This window comes from Pristis pectinata, chromosome 14, assembly GCF_009764475.1.
Source record: "Pristis pectinata isolate sPriPec2 chromosome 14, sPriPec2.1.pri, whole genome shotgun sequence".
In the NCBI taxonomy this organism is placed as follows: Eukaryota; Metazoa; Chordata; class Chondrichthyes; order Rhinopristiformes; family Pristidae; genus Pristis; species Pristis pectinata.
In genome coordinates this window covers 7,223,547-7,248,377 of record NC_067418.1, presented here as the reverse complement: position 1 = coordinate 7,248,377, position 24,831 = coordinate 7,223,547, and the positions used below count along the sequence as shown (strand labels likewise).

At 40.0% G+C, this 24,831-nt stretch overlaps 1 protein-coding gene across 4 annotated transcripts in view; it reads left to right on the top strand.

Moving 5' to 3' along the window:
• Positions 1-24,831, top strand: part of immp1l (inner mitochondrial membrane peptidase subunit 1) — a 124,059-nt gene that overhangs the window by 55,957 nt on the left and 43,271 nt on the right. For 3 of the 4 annotated variants that reach the window (XM_052029378.1, XM_052029381.1, XM_052029380.1), the window contains exons 2-4: positions 5,568-5,706; positions 8,696-8,784; positions 8,932-9,058. In XM_052029378.1, coding sequence (XP_051885338.1) covers positions 5,568-5,706; positions 8,696-8,784; positions 8,932-9,058 — 355 coding nt within the window. Of the gene's footprint in view, positions 1-5,567; positions 5,707-8,695; positions 8,785-8,931; positions 9,059-9,154; positions 11,081-24,831 lie in introns of those variants that run through there. The other variant, XM_052029382.1, reaches the window with a different exon arrangement.

The window sequence follows — 24,831 nt, the reverse complement described above, 5'->3', positions numbered from 1 at the left end:
TTGATATGTAGGCTGATTTCCTTTGACAAAACAATACTTGTGTAAATTGTTATTTCTAAAGGTATCAGGTATCTTGCTGGTGAGACAGATCAGTTCCAGTCTTTGAGTTCTGTGTTCAAAGTGGATTTGAAGAATGTGTTAATAGAAGAAGCTATGCTATTTTTGGCAACTTGAAATGTAAATGTACAAATAGTTTGTTAACTCCATTTTGTGTGAAATGGTTCTTTTCGGCCTTAAGGATCAAGGACTCTGGACACGAGCTTTGGATATCAAAACTAGTTTAATCACAAAGGCAAATGCGGGGACAATGGATGGGAACAGACACGCACTCACATACACGCAGGAGACCACGAACGTGAGGGGGAAATCGCAACTGGGATAAGATACACTCACACACACTGATACACACAAGCACACAATAACATTGTACAACTTCAGGATATAATACTTCAATGCTTGACCCACACTAGCATTGGCTCTAAGACTGCCTGGAATCTGAGTGAAACGCTCCCAAACCACATGGTGATGCACTCTTACCAGTGATCTCTGCAGCGTTGTCTCACTACTCCTGGGGTTGTCAAAAGAGAAAGGGCTAGGGGATTGCAGCCCTTTTTATGGTGCTAGGAGGCTGGGTGGAGCCTCACTGTTGTGATTTAAACAAGCCATTGGTGTGGGGGTCAAAGACAAAGGCACCTGCCACAGCCAATGGTCAGGTAAGTTCAGGGTGGTCAGGCAAGTTCAGAGACAAAAGGTACTCTCACACATTCCGATCCGAGGAGCAATGCTGTCCTCTGGTCAGTGTCATTACTGTCATGTGACAGCCATGTTGATTTCTCACAACACTCCATTTCAATATAGCTTTAGTTTTGATGATCCCTGCTAATTGCTTTGAAGAGGGTGGAAATGGTATATTCCAGGCATTTATAGTAGTTGTGTTTTCGTTCCTTTATGTCTAAAATGTTTAATCCTTGAGCATCCAAAGGGGAATTTTATTTAATGGGAATGGTTAAATGTTTACAAGAGGATGTAGACTGAGTGAGACAGTTGGAAGTGGAAGGTAATTCTGCTACTAGAATAAATGTAATCACCTTGTGTAACTTTATAGTGAAACAAAAGGTAAGCATTCAGAGATGGAAAAATGAAGTAGAGGAATATGAACAGAAAGAGAGTTAAGAATGTGAGAAGTAGAAAGATAATAGTTTAAATCCTTAACTGTCTATTATTATGTTTAGATAGATAAAAACATAGGGAAGACCAGTAGCATTTGGAGTTTTGTGAAATAAAGGCAGTGAGTCAAAAACAAGTTAATTCTGAAGCAAAGGAAGAAATGCTAGAAGAACTCAGCCAGTCAAGCAGTATCTGTGAAAGGAGAAACAAGTTGACACTTTGGATCAGTAACCCTTCCTCAGAACTGAGGAAAGAACGGAAGGTTTACAGCAGAATTGGAGTTAATTATGAGTTTGTAAAGAGAATAGGTTGGCCACACTTGGATTACTGTGCTAAAACATGGAGGCTGAGGAGAACTTGGTGGAGCACAAAACTGGTGATAATGAATTGGCAGCCTTGTTCCTTTTCCAATGGATTTCAGTGGATAAGTAAATTGGGAAGTGTGTAAAACAGGCTGGCTATTTGCAATTGCCAGTTTTGTTCTACTGATGAAAACCAGTTTTACCTTGGCAGGTTTACAGTTTTGTACACCCCATTATAGAAAGAACATTGAAGCTGAGAAAATGTAAAGCATCAAGGGTCAGAAACTGTATTTATATGAATGATGTGTTACCAAGGTAATTTTCACTGGAGTCGAGAAAGCTAAGAGGCAACTGAACAATTTTGATAGAGAAAATAGTCTTTCCATATTTACCCTAAAGTGGAAGTCAATTTAAAGTTGTGACAGAAGACAGTTGGAGAGTTATTGGAGGATTAGTTGTCAGGTGCATTTGAGGCAGAGACCACATTGACTTTTAAGGGAAGAGCAAGTAAATCTTTTGGACAGAAAAATATGCAGTTCTGTGGGGAAAGACCAGTGCAGTGGCTTAGCTTTAGAATGTCCTGTCACGGCATTGTATGTGGCAGGTTACTATCCTGCTCTAAGCACTATCTAGAAAAGTTTTGTAAGGTAATGAGACAATATGAAAATGGAGTCTATTAATTGCAAGAAGGCTAACTTCACTGGGATGAGAGGGCATCCAATATTGATGGTGGGTAAAGTTCTAAAACAAAGTATCAAGGAAAAGGTTAATTTGGAGAGGTTTGATTTAAGTAAGTAGAACTAGCATGGATTTGTAAACGGCAGCTCAGGTTTGACTAAGCTGATTGATTTTTTTTTGATGAAATAACTAGGAAGGTTGCTGAAGAAAAAACAGTGAATGTTGTCTACATGAATTTTAAGAAAGTTTGACAAAGTATCACATAGCAAAACAGAGGCTCATGGAATGGGCAAACCAATGTCATATTGGATAAAAAAAATTAGTTTAAGTTCTGAAAACAGATGATAAGTAAAAAGGAAAAATGCTTGAAGCACCCAACTTTTCAAGCAGCATCTGCAGAAAGAGATGGAGTTAGTGTTTTTGACAAAAGGTCTTTAGTCTGAGATGTTAGCTGTATTACTCTTTCCACAAATGCTGTCTAACCTGCTGAGTGTTTCCAGCATTTTCTGTTTTCAGTTTACTCTTCCATATTTTATGTCCTCTTTTTGCTAACAGTTCTTGTCACTGGTATTGCATGCTGAGTTTACTTCAGCAGCTCATTGAATTTGTGGATAATATATTGGCCACATTTTGGACCTATGATTAGATTATTAGTAGTAACTACTGTGATATTAGTGCCCTAACATGTTACACCATTATCCCCTGCTGCTTCATCAGTATAGCGCTTTGACATTTATTTGAAGCTATCCTGTTTTCCTTTTATGGTGAGTGATTATCTCTTGCTTTAAGTGTCTATTGATGCAACACATTATTTTAAACAAGCTACAGTATTGTATTTGTTAAATGTTCTTCCAGCTGCTACAGTGTATTCCATGCTACTCGTGCTTCAGAACTGAGGGTTCCTGTGGCTAGCTATTCAAAATATACACTTATCGTAGACTGTGGACCCAGAACTTTTGTGTTTGGAGAGCACAGGTCAGAAAATAGTTGGGTTAAAATTGTTCTTAACCCTTCATGTGCACTACCCACTGGTGCACAGTGGGCTGAGGAGCACTTGACATGCAACAGTTATGTCATAGAACTAATACAGCATGGAAACGTGCCCTTTGGCTCAACTTGTCCATGCTAACCATGGTACCCACCAAGCTAGTCCCATTTGCCCACGTTTGGCCCATACCTCTCTCAAACCCTTCCTATCTATTTACTTATCCAAATGTCTTTTGAATGTTGTTGTTATACTTGCCTCAACCACTTTCTCTGGCAGCTCATTCCACATGCGCACACACACTCACTCCTCTGCATGAAGAAGTTGCCCCTCAGGTCCATTTTAAATCTTTCACCTCTCACCTGAAACCTATGCCCTCTAGATTTTAGTTTCCCTTCCCTGGGAAAATGACTATGTGTACCCACCCCGTTTATGCCCTTCATGATTTTATACACAAAATGTAAAATGGTATCTATGATTGAAGCTCACTTGCACAAAATTTTAGTGATACATTGTTTTAAACAAATAACCATCCAGGCGTTCCAGTGTTCCATGCTTTTGATGCTTCAGAACCAAGGGTTCCTGTGGCTACCCAGCTAAAATCCACTGCTTATTGAAACTCACTTGTACAAAATTCTATCACATTATGATGCAAACCTCAAACACTGAAGCAGTTACTGTACTAAATCTTTTCTGCCTCTCTCTCTTTCTCTTTCCCTTATTTAGCTGGTTTTTGTTTTAAAGAGTTAACCTTGCCTCAGTTGCAGCCAGAAAGTCTGAAGCTTATTTTCCTCCAGAGCATGTGTCTCTTCCTCCCTCTTTTATTACCCATCCCTGCAGAGGGCTTTAAGCTACCCCTCCCTCTAACCCTGATCTAATCTCCAACTCCAAGATCTTGAACCTGCTTTGAAACTCACTACCCTGTTCTTGATCCTTTTTCTGACTTCCCGGCCCTATTGGACTTTGTGTATTAGAATACCCCAGATGGGTTAGTGAGCCCAGCTAACACTACCATAGGCCAATGGCCCACAGCTATAGAATCGGCTTCCCAGGTGTAGTTTAGCTTTCAGGATTGAAGCAGAATGTATTTGTAAATGGTCATTATATTATTGCACAATAATAGTATAAAGGCCCACCCATTAGAAGATTTTAGTAAAGACATCCATTTATTTTACGTATAACCCTGCTGAAAGAGATAAAGAAATAGAAAAAATAGATGCATCTTTTAACCATTCGTGTGTCTACATAGGGCTGGCAAGCGAGCACAGGGCATCCCCAATAATTACCTAAAACAAATTGCCTTGAAATTTAAATTTAATTGCATATCACTGTTTCATTTCCAGTCTTACGCAGTTGAATATTGATTATTTTTGTTCTGAAGTGAAAGATTAAGGATCATTTCTGGCTTGTTTTGCACTACTTGGGAAATTTAATCATGCACTTCAAGCATGAGTCACCCGTGCTCTACGTGCCTGCTCCTTTTGGATTATGCAATGAAACTCTGATCCTTGCCTACCTTTTATCCTACTTTCCCCACTTCCCCACTTCACCCAATCTCAATCCTGATTTCCACCACTGCCCACCCCTCCCACCCCCCAACCAGGTCTCGATCTCCATAACCTTCCCACACCCCATAAGATAAGATATCTTTATTAGTCACATGTACATTGAAACACACAATGAAATGCATCTTTTGTGTAAAATGTTCTGGGGGCAGCCCGCAAGTGTCGCCATGCTTCCGGCACCAACATAGCATGCCCACAACTTCCTAACCTCTACGTCTTTGGAATGTGGAAGGAAACCCGGAGAAAACCCACACAGACACGGGGAGAACGTACAAACTCCTTAAAGACACTGGTCGGATTTGAACCTGGGTCGCTGGCGCTGTAAAGTGTTACGCTAACCGCTACACTACCATGCCTACCTCAATCACAACTCCCAGTCCAGACTCCCAGGTGACATATTTTGCAGCAGGAGAGTGGGAAGGATGGTGAAGCCCTTATATATTGTGAAGTTATTTATGGCTGGACACTTAGTTTTGCCCATGGTGTCAAGGATGCATAAGTGTGCCGTGCAGAAGTGCTCAGATGTAAATTCCTGCACACCTTACTGTGTTATTCATTTGTTTTCTAGGTTGCCTACACAAGTGCAACACAATAATTTTTACAATTTTATGTAATGCAACCTACTATAGTTCCACTGAAAGGAACAATTTGCACTGGTGTGTCATGCCATATTTCATTTAATACAATCAGCAATTCCTTTCTTTTATCCGTTAACATTTAATATGGAAAATTGTACGTAATTGATACAATAACCAAGCATTTCTGCATAACAGGTACTGTATAATTTTATGTTAACCAAAAGTCAATTAATGACTGGTATTTATAAAGCATTTTTGTAGTGACATGACAACATTGTCTTCATTCTTGCAGGATTCTGAGGTTGACGTCTGTGAAGAGAACTAACATGCTAGGAAGATTCTTTGGCAAAGTGTTGGGTTTTACAGGCTTTACTATTCAGTATGGCTGTATTGCCCACTGTACCTTTGAATACTTAGGAGAAATTGTCGTGGTATGCTTTTTTGCCCTTCTTTGCAATAGCTGTTCTAATATTATGTAATATTTTGTCTAAATTTCCAGAAAGTCAGTCAAGCCACTCTGCAAAGTTGTAGAGGCTAGTAAGTTTTGTTTTAGATTTTTTTGGAATATTTTTCATAATGCTCACTTACTTGCATGCTCTAGCTAGAGCAAAGAAAAATTATTATAAAACAATTTAGTATAATATAGTAATGCTTTTAAATTATATTTTGATTGATTTCATTCCACACTTTGCTTGGAATTTTACAATGTGCCTTGGCTATTACCAAGGGTGAAAGCAACTTAAATTCTTTATTGGTATGGTCAGATCGCTAGGATTGGTAATTCACCACTTGTACTGATTGTGTTACCCATTTTCTTTCCACTATGCCATACCAGCCTGTACTTAACAGTGGGCTATTACAAAAACATGCCAAATACAGGGGTAAGAATGTGAAACAGTCAACTATGACATTTGTTGATGTGGAATGAAGAAAAGATTTTCACATTGTTCTTTTTGGTTTTTTAAGAATTTGTGAAATATCTTTCCAGTCCAAGATCAACAAACAAACCACCTTTCTGCTAAGTCTGCACTTGGATTTTCCTCAGCCTCTGTAATAGAACATTTAATCTTGCTCATGTCAGCCCACTGTTGTCGCAAATATTCTTCTGGTTTCAATTATGTAGCCATTTTGTTTTGCCATTTCCGTGGGAAGATTAAAAATGTTTTGTGATTATCCAAATGCTTCCTTACACTTTTAAATTAAATATTTTCATTATTAAGAAAATTTAAAGAATTAACATTGATCCAAAAACAGGGCTGATCACACAAATCCAAACACAAGTATTATTTTCCACTTTCACTGGAAATACACCTTGTGAATTATGCTCATTCAGGTGATGCACCTTCACAGCATAAAATCTGATGCAACAAAAATAACACTTTTACAATCCAGCTCCTTTATTCAGCATTAAATGTAGGAATTTTTTTTTGATATATTGGAAACAAATGTTTTAAATATCCTCAATATTTAAAGATTGTTTGTTAAATGAAAGCCCTTTTTTTAAAATTGGAGAGGGACATGCAATGTTTAACACCAGAGTTTTGAGAATTGTGAATTTACAAGCTGGAGAATTTTGAATTTGCATGAGGCTGAAATAAAGGCTTGGAATTTCCTGCTATGACCTGCTGCTGTCTGTAATCACTGCTCGCCTGAACTTACCTCAGTTCAATGTGAAAGGCACTCTTGTTTGCCAGGCAGTCCAGGAGTTGACAATGAGGTGCTGAACATAATGGAATGTCGTGGAAGGTCCAGAGCAAAGCTACAACCCAGATTTACCAGCTGTGATGAGAGTAACTTTACATGTTTCTGAATATATTAGTTGTTAAAAGAACAATTAAAATTATTTTTTAAATAGTGAAAAAGCTTGAACAAACTACAACTTTTGTTTTAGAAAAGCAAAGTACCTTTCAGTAAATCTGAATTCTGCTAAATGGCAGTATGGAGTATGGACTTCAGTGAATAAGAAACTTTGGTGAGGCAAGGAGAAAGATGCATTGTATCTTTTAAATAAATTAAGCAAATACATAAATTAAGACAGTTTTGGCAGGAGAGGTGATGTGTTTCAGTATGTGGTAGCTGATGGAAACTGTTGAAGTTCACGGCGTTCACATCTGCAGTAAACTTCTTTATCTTGAGGTACTTTGTCTCAGAGTTGATCAGTGGGACTCTGAGCTTGATGATACAAAGAAGAATTAAACAGACTGCAAAACATCTATTAGATATGTGAAAAGAAAATGATTAGAAGAAGTTAATATGGTCCATCACAGACAGGTGGAATTACACTAGGGAAAAGGAATGGCAGAGAAATCAATCAAATATTTTGTGTCCTTCACAGGGGGAGATGTGTAAAAACTCATGGAGACAGGTCCAGAGAGAGTGAGCTAAAATTAGCAGAAGTGAAGTAATAGTATTGGGGAAATTATTGTGATTGAAAACTAATAAATCCCAATGATCTGATGACCTACATCCAAAGGTTTTGAAAGAGTTGGTGTTGGAGATGGTGATTATCTTCCAAAATTCCATTGATTGTAGGACATTTACAATAGATTGGAAGATTGTAAATTTAACCTCGCTATTTAAGAAAGGAGGGAGAGAGGAAAATGGGATTTGCAGAACGGTTAATATGACATCAGTAATAGCAAAAATGTTGGAATCTATTATTGAAGATGTGGTAACAGGGTATTTTGCATATAATAATGCAATTGGACAATGTCAACATCACTTTTAAAAATATAATCATGTATGGCATATCTTTTTAAGATTGTTTTAATGGTTTTAACTAGCAGAATAGATGGGGCCAATGCATGTGATATATTTGAAAGGCCTTTGAAGATGTTCCACATAAGTGGTTATTGAACAAAATTAAAACATGGGCTTGGGGATAATCTAATGGTATGGATCGAAGATTAGTTAACCATCAGAAACAGAGTAGGTACAAACAGTTCATATTTGGGTTGGGAAGCTGTACCTCGTGGGATCCCACAGGGATCAATGCTCGGGCCGAGCTGTTCACAATTTCGGTCTGTGAGTTGGATGAGGGGTTCAATTGTAGCTGTTTTACAGAATTTAGTGGCTTGCTAGGCCATTTTAATGGGCAATTACAAATTATCCGTATTAGGTGTGGGCCACATATTGGCCAGATTGGGTGAGGTTGAAAGATTTCTTTCCATTGGAGAGTGAGATCTTTTTGTGGAGGTATCTTTTAAAAGTGTAAAGGGATTTCTCCCATAATAATAAAAGACAGAAGTCACTGTACTGTCATTCCTTCACTTAAAAAAAATATTTCAGTGAGATTTCAGGAATACATAGTCAACTGTAATTAGAGACCATTGTTCCTGTTACTGCTTTAAGGTTGATTCATAATGCCCTAATAAATGCATTGGAAAAAAAAAGTAGTATATATTTTTCTTTATTTCCCAGTGTTCTGGTCCTTCCATGGAGCCTACAATTAAGAGCTATGATGTGATCATCTCAGAGAAACTCAGTCGGCAGTTTTATCGCATTGAAAAGTAAGCTCCCAGATATTTCTAAGAAATATCAGTACATCTGAATAATGCATATTCTAACCCTAACTTCGGGTAAATTTATTTACTTTAATTGTTCTGAATCTGCACATGGAAATGTTTCCTCTGACCCTGTTCAATATTTGTCTGCAGAGGAGATGTAATAATTGCTAAAAGTCCCAATGATCCCAAGATGAATATCTGCAAAAGAGTGATTGGTCTGGAAGGAGACAAAGTAAGCACTAGTGGCCCACTGGATGCCTTTAAGAGTCATAGATATGTAAGTATTACAATCTCTGTATTATTTTCCTTAAAAAAATACCGAAATTTACAGTATGTGAACCCAGCTGAATCTTGTTTTGTCACCATCACACAGATGAAGGATTGTACCCATCCTGATCTTAAAAAAAATCTATTTGGAATATTGAAACAAAGGACTGCAGATGCTGGAATCTAGATGAAAAACACTATGATCCTGGAGGAACTCAGCAGGCCAGGCAACATCTATGGACCTGGCCAGTTCCTCCAGCTTTTTGTGTGTTGCTCCTTTCAAAGAAAATTGAGCAACATTTCTTGAAGACTTACTTCATTCAAAATAATGCCAACAAATGGAAATCAGAAGAAACACTTTGGAAATGTTACAATATTTGCATATCTAAATATTAAGTAATATTAATTCATTGTATTTTTTCTATGTATTCATTTTTTGGACATGTGGGCCTCATTGGCAAGACCTTCATCTATTACCCATCCCTAATTGCCTTGAGAAGGTGATGGTGAGCCACCTTCTTGAACTGCTGTAGTCCTTTGGTAAGGTACTCCCACAATGCTGTTAAGAAAAGAGTTCCACAACCTAGACCCAGCAACACTGATAGAATGGCAATATAGTTCCAAGTCAGGATGGTGTGCATCTTGGAGGGGAACCTGTTATCCTTATCTTTCATGGTGGTAGAGGTTGTAGGTTTAGCCAGTTCTGACAGAGTAGCTTAGACAAGTAACTGCAGTATACATATTTTCAGATGGTACACATTGCAGGTGGGGTATGCTGGTGGTGGAAGGAATGAATGTTTAGGATGGTGAATGGGGTGCCAACCAAGGAGCTGCTTTGTCCTGCATGGTTTTGAGATTCTTGAGTGTTTTGGAACTGCACTCATCCAGACAGGTGGAAAATATACACCCCCTTGTACCATGTGGATGGTAAATGGCTTTATGGTATGAGCTGAGTCATTTGCCTTTGACCTGCTTTTGTAGGCACAGTTTTTACTTGGCTGGTTCAGTTGACTTTTTGGTTACTGGTGACTCCCAGGATGTTTATAGAGGGGAATTTTGTATGAATATTAATTGTAAATAATTGGCCCATGCCTGAATGTTGTCTAGGTCTTGCTGCATGCAGGCATGGGCTACTTCATTTGCTCAGAGGTTATGAATGGAATCATTGGTGAAATCCTCACCTTCAACCTTATGGTAGTAGGAAGGTCAATAACAAAGCTGCTGAAGGTGGTTGGATCTTGCACATTGCCCTGAGGATTTCAGAATCGGATTTATTATCACTGACATATGATGTGAAGTCTGTTGATTTGCAGCAGCAGTACAGTGCAAAGACACAAAAATCTATAAGTTCCAAAATAAATAAATAGTGCACAAAAGGAGTAATGAGGTAGTGTTTATGGATCGTTCAGAAATCTGATGACAGAGGGGAGGAAGCTGTCCCTGAATCATTGAGTTTGGGTCTTTAGGCTCCTGTACCTCCACCCTGATGGTAGTAACGAGAAGAGGGCATGTCCTGGATGGTGAGGGTCCTTAATGATAGATGCCACCTTCTTGAGGTCCTGGGGCTAGGGTGATTGATCTCCAGCAACCAAACCAGCTTGATTTTTTTTCTACATCTAGCTAACCAGTAAACATAGTATATTAATATTTAGAAACCTTAAAGGAGTTTTGCACAAGGAAATAATCTAAGCAAACAGATTTAAGGTGTATCTGTTCTACTTTAGTTTTAATACTGAAGTATAGTGGAATTGGACAACAGGTCATGAAGCTGTTTCTATAGACTTTATTGCATTTGGCTGGTGCAGGTCATTAATTGTATGACCCTTCAATGCTGAAGTCTTACTTCATCAAGTAAATAGATTATAAAACTAAAACACTGGCTATTTGGAGTAACCAGATGGGGTTAATATTTAATTTGAGAATCTATTGCTATCAGTATACTATTGGCTTTAAAAGCACTGATATTTAATCAGGGATTATAATTAAAATCCTTCTTGTCCAAACACATCGCTTCTATTTGCCCTTGCTTTTAATACCATTTGCTTTAGCTTTAGGCCTTGTTTAGCCATATGGTCAATGTTGCAAAGGTTCAGGTTCATTTTCCTATTTTCATTCAGAGTCACTAGATTAAGATACTCCCGGCATCATAAACTGCTGATGGAATAAGCCTGCATGTCACTTAAACAGGAGGAGTGCCTGATGTCACTTTATTCAACTAGGATTTGTAAACACAGAATTGTCTGCCTTGTCACTCAAAGTGATAAAAGCTTGAGTAACACATCTGTTTCACAGCAATAGTTTCTTCACAATCATTGCAAATTGCTAATGCCCTAGCACTCGCTGATGTGGGAGAAGTTTGTTTATTCTTGTGCTGAAGTAGAATTCATTGCGGAGATGACATAGTTCATTCATTCTGGTTTTCGGTGGCCAATATAATTGTATATGGAGATGAGTTACTTTGTTGGTTTTTGGGATGGGTTGTGGGGAATGCAGCAGGAGGATAGCAAGGGTTATGCACAGTACTTAACCCTGAAGCATTTTCCATATCAAACAAAGCAGCTGCCTGTGGTGTTTACAGCTTATAGTGCTGTGTTGATGTGCTATCGGTTAATACAAATGGTACATACACCCTGCTTGTCAGCAGGTGTAATTGGATATGTTGAGACTCCCTTAATGGATTAAAACAATTCTTTTGATTGGTTTGCATCAGACATCAAATACATGATTTAGCTTTGCCTTATATTAATTGTATTTTTGCAATCTGCAACTTTATGGCAACAGATTGATTGCTTAATGAATTATTTCTGCTTATTGTATTTCCTTTAGCAGTTCAGTGTAGTTTTACCACTTCTAGTTTTACTCAAAATAGTCAAAACAAAAAGAGATTAAGACACATGAAGAAGTCATTCTTTGAGTCAAATATAGAGATGATGTGCATGTCTGTAATACTTGATTAATTTCAAACAATGTTGGGCCTTATATTTAACATGAACGTTGCCTGCTGCCAAGGCCATATATCAGTTATCTGATTTATCACTGATTTCAGATGCCAGTCCAATTTCTACAGTCATAGAGTTGTACAGCACAGAATTGGGCACTTAGGCACACCGACAATGCTGACCTTTTTGCCCATCTGCATTATTCCTATGTGCCCACATTAGGTCTGTATTCTTCTATGTTTTGCCTATTCAAGCACCTGTCTAAATGACTCTTAAACGTAATGATTGTATCTGACTTTACCACCTCTCTAGCAGCGAGTTTTAGATATCAACCACTCTCTGTATTTATATAAAAAAGATTCCCCTCAAATCCCCTTTAAAACTCCTTCCTCTCACTTTAAACCTGTGCCTCATGTTTTTGATACCCCTACCATGGGAAAAAGATTCTGAATATCTACCCTACCCATGCCTCTTGTAATTTTATGTACCACTATCAGGTCACCCATCAGCCTCCTTTGCTCTAGGAAAAACAAGCCCAATCTATCCAATCTCTCCCATAACTAAAGTCTTCCACTCCAGGCAACATTCTGGTGAACTCTGCACTCTCTCCAGTGCAACTACATCCTTCCTATGGTGCAGTGATCAGAACTGCACACACTGCTTCAAGTGCAGTTTAACCAGTGTTTTGTAAAGTTGCAATATAATGTCCAGCCTTTATATTCTGTGCCCCAACCTGTGAAAGCAAGCTGCCATACACCTTCTTTGCCACCCTATCTACCTGTGTTGCCACTTTCAGGGAACTATGGACTTGAACCCCAATGTTCCTCCGTTCATCAACATTCCTTAGTGCATTACAATTTACTGTACATGTCCTACTCCTATCTGACTTCTCAAAATGCATTGCCTCATAGTAGTCAGGATTAAATTCCATCTGCCAGTGCTCCGGCTAACATTCCATCTGATCTACTTCCTGCTGTAGCCTTGGGAAATCTTTCTTACTATCCACAACGCCACCAACTTCTGTGTCATTGACAAATTTACTAATAATACCTCCTACATTCACGCCCAGGTCGTTAATATATGTCACAAACAACAAGGATCTCAGCACTGATCCCTGACTTCCAATCAGAAAAGTATCCTCCACCACTACCCTTTGCTTCGTATCACCAAGCCACTTTTGGATCCAATAAGAGAGCTCACCCTGGATCCCATGTGCCTTAACTACTGGACCAGCCTACCATGTGGGACCTTGTCAAGTGCCTTAATAAAGTTCATGTAAACCATGTCTACTGCCCTGCCTTCATCAATCTCCTTAGTCACCTCCTCAAAAAACTCAAATTACTGACACAAGGTTCCCCTGAATAAAGCCATGCTGACCATCTCTGATTATCCTTCCAAATATACATAAATTCTATCTTCAATTATCTCCAATAATTTCCCTACCATTCATACAGATATGTCATAGAGCACTACAGCGCAGAAACAGGCCCTTTGGCCCATCTAGTCCATGCCATCTGATCTTCTGCCTAATCCCATTTACCTGCACCCGGACCATATCCCTCCAAACCCCTCCCATCCATGTACCTATCCAAACTTCTCTTAAATGTTACAATTGAACCTGCATCTACCACCTCCACTGGCAGCTCGTTCCTCACTCGCACCACCCTCTGAGTGAAGAAGTTTCCCCTCCAATTCCCCTTAAATATTTCACCCTTTACTCGAAACCTATGTCCTCTAGTTCTAGTCTCACCAAAGCTTAGAGTGAATGCATGCAGGCTTTTTCCCCTATCTATGCCCCTCATAATTTTATATACCTCTATAAGATCTCCCCTCATTCTCCTGCGCTCCAAGGAACAAAATCCTAACCTATTCAACCTTTACCTATAATGTGGGTCCTCAAGTCCTGGCAACATCCTTGTAAATTTTCTCTGCACTCTTTCAAGCTTATTGATATCTTTCCTGTAGATAGGTGACCGGAACGGCACATGATACTCTAAATTCGACCTCCTAATGTCTTGTACAACTTCAACATAACGTCCCAACTCCTTTACTCAGTGACCTGATTTATGAAGGTCAAACTGCCAAAAGCTCACTTTACGAGCTTATCTACCTATGACGCCACTTCAAAGGAACTATGGATCTGTATTCCCAGGTCCCTCTGTTCTGCCGCACACCTAAGAGCCCTACCGTCCACTGTGTAAGTCTTACCCTGGTTTGTCCTCCCAAAGTGCAACACCTCACACTTGTCTGCATTAAATTCCATCTGCCATTTTTCAGCCCATTTTCCCAGCTGATCAAGATCACACTGCAAGCTTTGATAGCCTTGCTCTCTGTCCACTACACCCCCAATCTTGGTGTCATCCAAAAATTTGCTGATGCAGTTATCATCGAAGTCATTAATATAGATGATAAGCAACAACGAACCCAGCACCAGTCCCTGTGGCACACCACTAGACACAGGCCTCCAGTCAGAGAGACAGCCATCTACTACCACTCTCTGGCTTCTCCCGCTAAGCCAACATTGAATCCAATTGGCTCTTTCATCCTGAATGCCAAGCGACTTAACCTTCTGGACCAACCTCCCATGCAGGACTTTGTCAAAGGTCTTACTAAAGTCCATGTAGATGACATCACTGCCTTTCCCTTATTGACCTTCTTGGTAACCTCCTTGAAAAACTCTGTAAGATCGGTTAGACGTGCCACACATAAAGCCATGTTGACTATTCCTAATCAGGTCCTGTCTATACAAATACTTGTATATCCCGTCTCTTAGAATACCTTCCAATAATTTACCCAGGCTCACGGCCTGTAATTTCCCGGCTTATTCTTAGAGCCTTTCTTGAACAATGGAACAACATTAGCTATCCTCCAGTCCTCCGGCACCTCACCTGTGGCTAAGGGCATTTTAAATATCTCTGCCAGGGCCTCTGCAATTTCTGCACTAGCCTCCCACAAGGTCCGAGGGGACACCTTGTCAGGCCCTGGGGATTTATCCACCTTCATTCACCTCAAGACAGCCAGCACCTCCTCTTCCATAATCTGAATACAGTCCATGACCTCACTACTCTTTTGCCTCATAGTCTCTGTGTCTGTCTCCAGAGTAAGTACAGATCCAAAAAATTCATTTAAGATTTCCCCATCTCTTTTGGCTCCATGCATGGATGATCACGATATTCTTCAAGAAGACCAATTTTGTTCTTGCTACCTTTTTGCTCTTAATATAGCTATAGAAACCTTTGGGATTCTCTTTCACCCTGTCTGCCAGAGCAACCTCCTGTCCTCTTTTTGCCCTCCTGATTTCTCTCATAAGTGTTCTCCAGCATTTCTTACACTCCTCAAGCACGTCATTTAATCCTAACTGCCTATACCTGATATGCGCCACCTTTTTCTTTACCAGCGCCTCAATATCCCTCGATAACCAAGGTTCCCTAAAGCTGTTAGCCTTGCCTTTTATTCAAACAGGAACATACAGATTCTGTACTCTCAATATTTCACTTTTGAAGGTCTCTCACTTACCAAGCATCTCTTTGCCAGAAAACAACCTATCCCAGTCCCTATCTGCCAGATCCCTATCTGCCAGATCCCTTCTGATGCCATCAAGATAGGTCTTACTCCAATTTAGAACCTTAACCCGAGGACCAGTCCTATCCTTCCCCGTAATTATCTTGAAACTAATGGAATTATGATCACTAGATGATCCAAAATTATGATCCAAAGTGTTCCCCAACACATACTTCTGTCACCTGCCCTGTCTCATTCCCTAAGAGGAGATCCAGTATTGCGTTCTCTCTAGTTGGGACCTCTATATATTGATAAAGGAAAATTTCCTGAACACATTTGACAAACTCTATCCCATCCAATCTCTTTACAGTATGGGAGTCCCAGTCAATATGTGGAAAGTTAAAATCACCTACTATGTGGTTACCTTGCTTATCCTTGCTGCCCTTCTTAAATAAAAGTACAACATTAGCTATCTACTGTCTTGCTTCCCATAGCATGCTGGGGTAGATCTCATTCATATCTGGGGATCTATCAACCCTTCGAACATCTAACATCTCCTTTCTTAATGCTGACCTGCTGCAGATTATCCACATATCCCTCCATGAACTCACTATCTTCCACGTCCATCTCTTTGGTGAATGAAGATGAGCAGTATTCATGGAGGACTTCACCCACATTGCCTGGTTCCACACATAAATTATATCTTTGGTCTCTAAGAAGACTCTCTCTCTCTGGCTACCCTCTTGCTCCTGATATACTTCTGGAATATCTTAGGATTCCTCTTATATGATATTTCATGGTCCATTTTTGCCCTTCTAACTTCTTTCTTAACTTCTCTCCTACACACTATATTCCTCAAGAGATCAGTCAATCGCAGATACCTATACCTGCTGTATGTTTCTTTTCTTTTCCTGACCATTTGCCTTTCACCTAGACCAGAACCTGCTGGCCCTGAACCCTTACTAACTCTCTTTTAAAAGGCTTGCATTGTTATTTGTCATTTTACCCACAAGCATCTGCTTAAAAGATAAGATAAAATATCTTTATTAGTCACATGTACATCGAAACACACAGTGAAATGCATCTTTTGCGTAGAGTGTTCTGGGGCCAGCCTGCAAGTGTCGCCACGCTTCCGGCACCAACATAGCGCGCCCACAACTTCCTAACCCTTACGTCTTTGGAATGTGGGAGGAAACCAGAGCACCTGGAGGAAACCCACGCGGACACGGGGAGAACGTACAAACTCCTTACAGACAGGGGCTGGAATTGAACCCGGGTCTTTGCCAGGTCCTCTCTTGAGCTATTGAAATCAGCCTTCCCCCCAATTCAAGACCTTAACTAGACAACCAATCTTATTCCTTTCCATAACTGATTTGAAACTTTTAGAATTATGGTTATTGTTCCCAAAGTGTTCCTCCACCAACACTTGCACCACTTGCCCAGTTTCATTTCTGTATAAGGTTGAGTACTGCCTGTTGAGTACAACCTGAAGAAGGGTCCTGATTCGAAACGTTGACTGCTTGCTTTTCTCCATGGATGCTGCCTGGCCTGCTGAGTTCCTCCAGCATCATAGTGTTTTTCATCTAGATATTGCAGCATCTGCAGTCCTTTGTTTCTCTCACCCTATCTATACCCCTTATGATATTATACACCTCTATAAGATCACCCTTCATTCTCCTACACTCCAATGAATTAAGTCCCAACCTGCTCAACCTCCTTCCATAACTCAGTTCCTTGAGTCCCAGCAACATCCTTGTAAATCTTTTCTGCACTCTTTCCAGCTTAATGCCGTCTTTCCTATATCAGGGTGACCAAAATGGAACACAGTATTTTAAATGCGGCCTCACCAACATCTTGTACAACTGCAACATAACATTCCAACTTCTATACTTAATGCCCTGACTGATGAAGTCCCGCGCGCCATAAACCTTCTTCACCACTCCGTCTACCTACAATGCCACTTTCAGGGATCCATTTACTTGTTCCCCTAGGTCTCTCTGTTTTACAACACTCCTCAGAGCCCTACCGTTCACTGTGAAAGTCCTACCCTGATATGTCTTCCCAATATCCAACACCTCTCACTTATCCGAATTAAATTCCATTTGCCATTCCTCAGCCCACTTACCCAGCTGATCAAGATCCCTCTGTAAATCCTGATAATCATCTTCACTGTCTTGTCATCTTTCTTGTTTTTCTACTCTTTCTCCCCTCAACTTCTGTTTACTGCTAGTACTAAGATGGATTTCCATGGCCACCAATAGTCCTTTATACCAAGTGGACATTTTTCATGTGTGAAATTGGGTAACAAAGGGTTTAGTCTGTTCCACTACAAATGGAGTCACAATCCCCTCGAATGCTGTAATGTCTGTTGCTTACCAAATGATGTATCTGCTTGATAATAAAACATTTGTTTCCAAAAATAAATTATCTAAAATTACTCCTTGAGATGGATTGTTGGGTAAAAGTATAAATAGTTTCTTTCTTCCTGTATCAGACTCTGGTTCTTCCTGTTCCTTAATTCATTCTGTGCTTTTCACTGTGTAGTTTCTGTTTTATTCTTTTATCTACCTTTATTTGTTTATAATCACCCTTTCTCTCCATAATCTGAGCTATTACTTTATTTTATTCACTTTTCTGTATATCTCTCTCCACATCCTCACCCCATTCATACAAATCCATTCGCATGTCTCTTGTACCTAAAATATATTTAGCTGTCCTTTTTTTTTACCAGTCTGCTAATTAGTGCTACTAATTGCCTTTTCTTTTCCAGGCCTTGCTCCAAATTATACTTCTCCAGATCATTATTTCCTGTTGCTGATCTCATGCCAGTACACCCATAAAAATGATATTAAAATATATCCCAATGCACATCCACTACAACACCAATGCATAATTACTATGATACAGAAGTGGTTCATGAGGTGCATGGTAGTCTCCAACAGAACAATTATCCTATTCATAGAACATAGAACAGTACAGCACAATACAGGTCCTTTGGCCCACAATGTTGTGCCGACCTTTAAACTTCGCCTAAGACTACCTAACCCCTTCCTCCCACATATCCTTCTATTTTAAATTCCTCCATATGCTTATCTAGTAATCTCTTGAACTTGACCAATGTACCTGCCTCCACCACTGCCCCAGGCAGCGCATTCCATGCCCCAACCACTCTCTGGGTAAAATACCTTCTTCTGATATCTCCCTTGTACTTCCCACCCATTACTTTAAAGCCATGCCCTCTTGTATTGAGCATTGGTGCCCTGGGAAAGAGGCGCTGGCTGTCCACTCTATCTATTCCTCTTAATATTGTGTACACCTCTATCATGTCTCCTCTCATCCTCCTCCTCTCCAAAGAGTAAAGCCCTAGCTCCCTTAGTCTCTCCTCATAATGCATACTCTCTAAACCAGGCAACATCCTGGTAAATCTCCTCTGCACCCTTTCCAGTGCTTCCACATCCTTCCTATAATGAGGTGACCAGAACTGGACACAGTACTCTAAGTGTGGTCTAACCAGAGTTTTGTAGAGCTGCATCATTACCTCGCGGCTCTTAAACTCGATCCCTCGACTTATGGAAGCTAACACCCCATAAGCTTTCTTAACTACCCTATCCACCTGTGAGGCAACTTTCAGGGATCTGTGGATATGGACCCCCAGATCCCTCTGCTCCTCCACACTACCCAGAACCCTGCCATTAACTTTGTACTCCGCCTTGGAGTTTGTCCTTCCAAAGTGTACCACCTCACACTTCCCTTTCCTATTTCCCTAAAGTCCTGTAACTTATTGTCTCTGACATACCTTCAACTTTCCTTTGTCTCCTATATAGCGTCATTCAGTAAAGAAACAGGAACTCCATGTCCATCAAGTACCCATCTATACTAATCCCACATGCCAGCACTTGGTTGGGAACCTACTATGCCTTGGTGCTTCGAGTGATCATCCAGATACTTAATTGTTGTGAGAGTACATGCCTCCTCCACCTTCTCAGGCAGTAGATTTCAGGTTGCATCCACCCTCTGAGTGGAAAAAGTTCTTCCACAGATCCCCTCTAAACTTCTGAGTGCTCACGTTAAACCTATGCCCTCTGATCTTAGACATCTCAGCCATGCGGAAAGGATTTTTAGTTTCTGTTTACTGTCTACACCCCTCAACCGTACTACGCCTCTGTACTATCTACAGCTCTGCCTGCAATAGTATAATTCCAAACAAATTCATCACCAAACTCGGAGACCTGGGACTCAACACCTCCCTTTGCAACTGGATCCTTGACTTTCTAACCAAAAGGCTGCAATCAGTGAGGATAGGCAGCAAAACCTCCAGCAAGATTATTCTCAACACTGGTGCCCCATATGGCTGTGTCCTCAGCCCCCTACTCTACTCCCTATACACTCATGACTGTATGGCCAGATTTTGCTCTTACTCCATCTACAAGTTTGCAGATGATACCACCGTAGAAGGCCATTTCTCAAATACTGATGAGTCAGGTACAGGAAGGAGATGGTGAGCTTAGTGACATGGTGTCACGACAACAACCTTTCCCTCAATGTCAGCAAAACAAAAGAGCTGGTCATCGACTTCAGGAAAGGGGGTGATGTACATGCACCAGTCTACATCAATGGTGCTGAGGTTGAGAGCTTCAAGTTCCTAGGAGTAAACATCACCAATAGCCTTTCCTGGTCTGACCACGTAGACGCCACGGCCAAGAGAGCTCACCAGCGCCTCTAGTTCCTCAGGAGGCTAAAGAAATTTGGCATGTCCCCTTTGACATTCACCAACTTTTATTGATGCACCATAGAAAGCATCCTATCTGGATGCATCACGGCTTGGTATGACAACTGCTCTGCCTGCGACCACAAGAAACTGAGAGAGTTGTGGACATAGCCCAGCACATCACAGAAACCAGCCTCCCCTCCATGGACTCCCCTCCCTTCCACTCTCGCTGTCTTGGTGAAGCAGCCAGCATAATCAAAGACCCCACCCACCCGTGGCATTCTCTCTTCTCTCCTCTCCCATCAGGTAGAAGATACAGGAGCCTGAGGGCACAGTCCACCAGGCTCAAGGACAACTTCTATCCTGCTGTTATAAGACTATTGAATGGTTCCCTTATACCATGAGATGGACTCTTGATCTCACAATCTACCTTGTTATGACCTTGCACCCTTCCACCTTATTGCCCACCTGCACTGCACTTCCTCTGTAGCTATGACACTTTACTCTGCATTCTGTTATTGTTTTTACCCTGTACTATCTCAATGCACTGTGTAATGAATTGATTTGTATGAATGGTATGCAAGACAAGTTTTTCACTGAACCTCAGTACAAGTGACAATAATAAATCAATACCAATAATTTTATACACCTCTATCAGATACCCCTCATCCTACTCTGTTCTTAAGGAAAACAAACGTAGCTTATCCAGTCTCTCCTCATAACTGAAATATTCCTTCCCTGGCAACATCCACATGAATCCTCTCTCTACCCTCTCATCATGTGGACACAGTATAGGATCAGCCACAATCTTATTGAATAGCAGAGCAGGATTAAGGAGCCAAATTGCATTCTCCTGCTTCTATTTCTAATATTTGGATATTCGTAATTGTCAGTGCAGTCGAGTGGCATCATTTCAGTATGGCTTTTGATCTGTACTATTGATCCTATGACTTGCAGGAGGATACAAATAGCTTGCAAAGAGATATTGATATGTTAAGTGAGAGGGCAAAAAGCTGGGCAATGGAGTGTAATGTGGGAAAATGTGAAGTTGTTCAGTTTGGAAGGAAGAAGGAAAGAACAGAGCATTATTTCAATGGAGAAAATTGCAGAAAGCTGAGCATAAAGGGATTTGGGGTGCTTGTTCATGAAACACAAAAAGCTAGCAGATAGGCTAATGGAATGTTGGTCCTAATTTCATGGAGGTTGGAGTAAAAACATGGGGAAGTCTTACCAGCGCAACCACTTCCAGAGTAATTCTGATACCTCTATTTCAAGAAAGATATTATTTCACTGGAGGCAATTCAGGGAAGATTCACTGGGATGATTCCTAATACGGAGAGGTTGTCCTGCAAGAGAAGGTTGATCAGATTTGGACTCGACTCATTGAAGTTTAGAAGAAAGAGAGGTGATCTTATTAAAGCAAAAGGTTGTTAGGGGGCGAGACTAGATAAATACAGAGAGGACGTTTCTTCTTGTGGGAGAGTCCAGAAACAGATTACATGACCTCAGAACAAAGGGTTGCCCATTTAAGACTTAGAGAAGGAAGAACTTCTCTCAGTGATTGTGAGTCTTTGGAACTACTTGCCGCAGTGAGATGTGGGGCAGGGTGCTTGGGTATATTTAAGACTAGATGGATAAATTTCTAATCAGTAAAAAAATCAAAGATTATGAGGTAAGGACAGGAAAATGAACATGAGGAATGCCAATCAGCAAAGATCCTTTTGAACAGCAGAGCAGGTGAAAGGGGCTGAATGTCCTACCCCATTTCTTGCTTCTTATGGTCTTATGAATTTGTTCTGCAGCTCATCACTGTGCAAGGTGCAGAACAAATACCTAATTTAATTTCTTGAAGTATTGAATCTCCCAGACTGATAATATTTTCACTTAATCTTTCCCATGCATCAATAAATGAAAAAATAAAGAAAGGGAGAAGAGGATAAACATGAAATCTCAAAGAAAAGAAGCATGTTTTTTTAAAAAATCCTAATCTGGAAAAGCAATTAGCAAATCTTAAAAATGAGTGCAGAAGAATAAATAAGATTACAAAGAAAAATGAAATGTTTGTTTCTAAAATAAAAACTTACATTTATATAGTATCTTTCATGTTTTAAGGACATTCCAATGTGCTTTACAGTCAATTAAATACCATCATAGTATAGTGACTATTGTAATATGGGTAATATGACAGCCAAAATTGCACACAGAAGTGGTAATTTGCTTTAGCTATGTAAGTTAAGGGGTAAATAATAGCAAGGGCACTGGGAGGACTTCTCCGTTCTTCAGATGGTGCCTTGGGATCTTTTATGTTCACCGGACAGCAGACCGGGACTCAATTTAAGCCTGATATAAAAAATTGCACAAAAGAGCTATGTAGTTCTTTGTGTACTGTTGATGAGTTGTTGGTAATAGTCAATAGACACACGCTCTCTGGAAGTATTTTTCTCTTTAAATGATTTATTTTCCATTGATATATTTGCAATTATATGATAATATGTGCAATTCTTTTAAATGTCTGCTGTGAGTCTGACAGGCTAACCCTATGATATCACAGTGGATCAGTATCTTGATATGAGTGAAGATACTTATTCTGAGTGTCACTGTAAGGCGCCATATGGATAATATGAAAAATTTGATTCCTAAACCTGGAAATTAGACTGTGCAATATTGTTAACACTGCCATTAAAATAGCAGACAAGAGAATTTGATATGAATGCATTAAGTGTTCACAGGCAAACATCATAGCATAATTTTCAGGCTGTAGACTCTAAATGTCATATTTTAGTGCACTGTTTTTAAGAAAATGTACTTTCATCATGAATAAGGAAATATTTTAAATTTAAATTTCTACATTTAACATCAACATCACTTTGAAAACAAGTTGGTGAAATAATCTATGCCGGTTATGATAGAGTAAAAGAGTAAATGTTATTATCTCCAAACTGTAAGTTTCTATTTTCTGTTATGTCATTAGGGGTAATCTTCTTAAGAGCAGCTTTGGTACTTGTTAACTGCTCTTGTGTCACTAATGTCAATTTGGTTCTTGTCCACATGATGAGAGGGCAGCAGGTTAATCTTAGTACCTGTGCATCTTGCTAATTACGTTATTTACAGGTGCAATGTTGTTTGTGACTATTGATTGTAACTTCAAAACGTGATGATAATTTGTTTCAGTTATCAACTTTACCAAGGAATGGTGAAGCATCTTTCAAGATGACTCACTAATCCCTTTTATAAAATTCAGAAAACAGCTAAATTATCGGAAACCTTGTATGCAGTGAGAGAAACAGTACAGTCATGCAAATCTAAGGAAAATTAAAAAAAACACAGATGCTGGAAATCTAAAGTAAAAAGCAGAAATTGCTGGAAATACTCATCAGGTCAGGCTGCATCTGTGGAAAGAGAAACAGAGTTAACGTTTTAGGTTAAAGACCATTTATCAGAACTAAGAAGGAGAGAACAGAAGCTTGTTTAGCTGCAGGAAGGGTGGCGGAAGGGGGATGTCTCTGATAGATATAAAACTGGGGTGACCATGGGGATAAGTTGTAAACAAGGTTATCTGGTCAATGAGTGAATGGGAGCAGTTAGATGGTGAGAACATAGAGAAAAGCATGCTGGAGTTGCAGATGCAGAGCTGGAAGACGTGCCTGGCAGGTCAGGCTGGGAATGCCCTCCACTTCCAGTAGGGAAAAAAAGAAGAACAAAAAACAAACGAGCTGGGCCAATATGGATGACTATTACAGACAGAGAAATCAAGTTACCTGAAGTTCTCGAATTCACTATTGAGTCCAGAAGGCTGCAGTGTGCCCAGATGGAAGATGAGGTGCTGTTTAGATTCATAGAACAACACAACATGGAAACAGACCCTTCATGTCAACCAGAATGCCCATCTACACTTCCCATTTGCTTGCATTTGGCTCATATCCCTCTAAACCTTTCTTGTCCACGTACCTTGTCCAAATATCTTTTAAGCATTGTAATTGTACCTGCATTCTACCACGTCTTCTGGCAGCTTGTTCCATATAACCACCACTCTCTGTGTGGGGAAAAGAAACTTGCCCCTTAGATACCCTTTAAATCTTTCCCCTCTCACTTTAAACTTGTGCGTCTAGTTTTAGACTCACCTGCCATGGAAAGGAGACTGTATTGACCTTATCTATTCCTCCCATAATATATAAAATCACTCCTTATTCTCCTTTGCTCCTGGGAAAACAGACCTAGCCTATCCAATCTCTCCTTATAACTCGAGCTCTCCAGTCCAGGCAACCTTCCTGTAATTCTTTTCTGCACCCTCCCTAGCTGTTCCTCAACCTTCTGTGGGTGTTCATTGTAACAGGGCAGGAGGCCACAGACTGATAGGTCAGAGTGGGGGTGGTATGGAGAATTAAAGTAGCAGGCAACAGGAACCTCAGTTGCCCCCGCAGACTGAACGCAGGTGCACCACAACGCAGTCACCCAATCTGTGTGTTTGCAGAGCACCTGCAGTTCTCTTCTCATATATGCAAATGTCCTGTTATTTTAATTGAAGGAATAATTGGATAAATTGATTTGAACATTTACTTTGAATGTATACTGCATATAGGCTACTCAAAATTTCTTTGGATACTTTTATGAACACTGAACACCCAAAGTACTGGA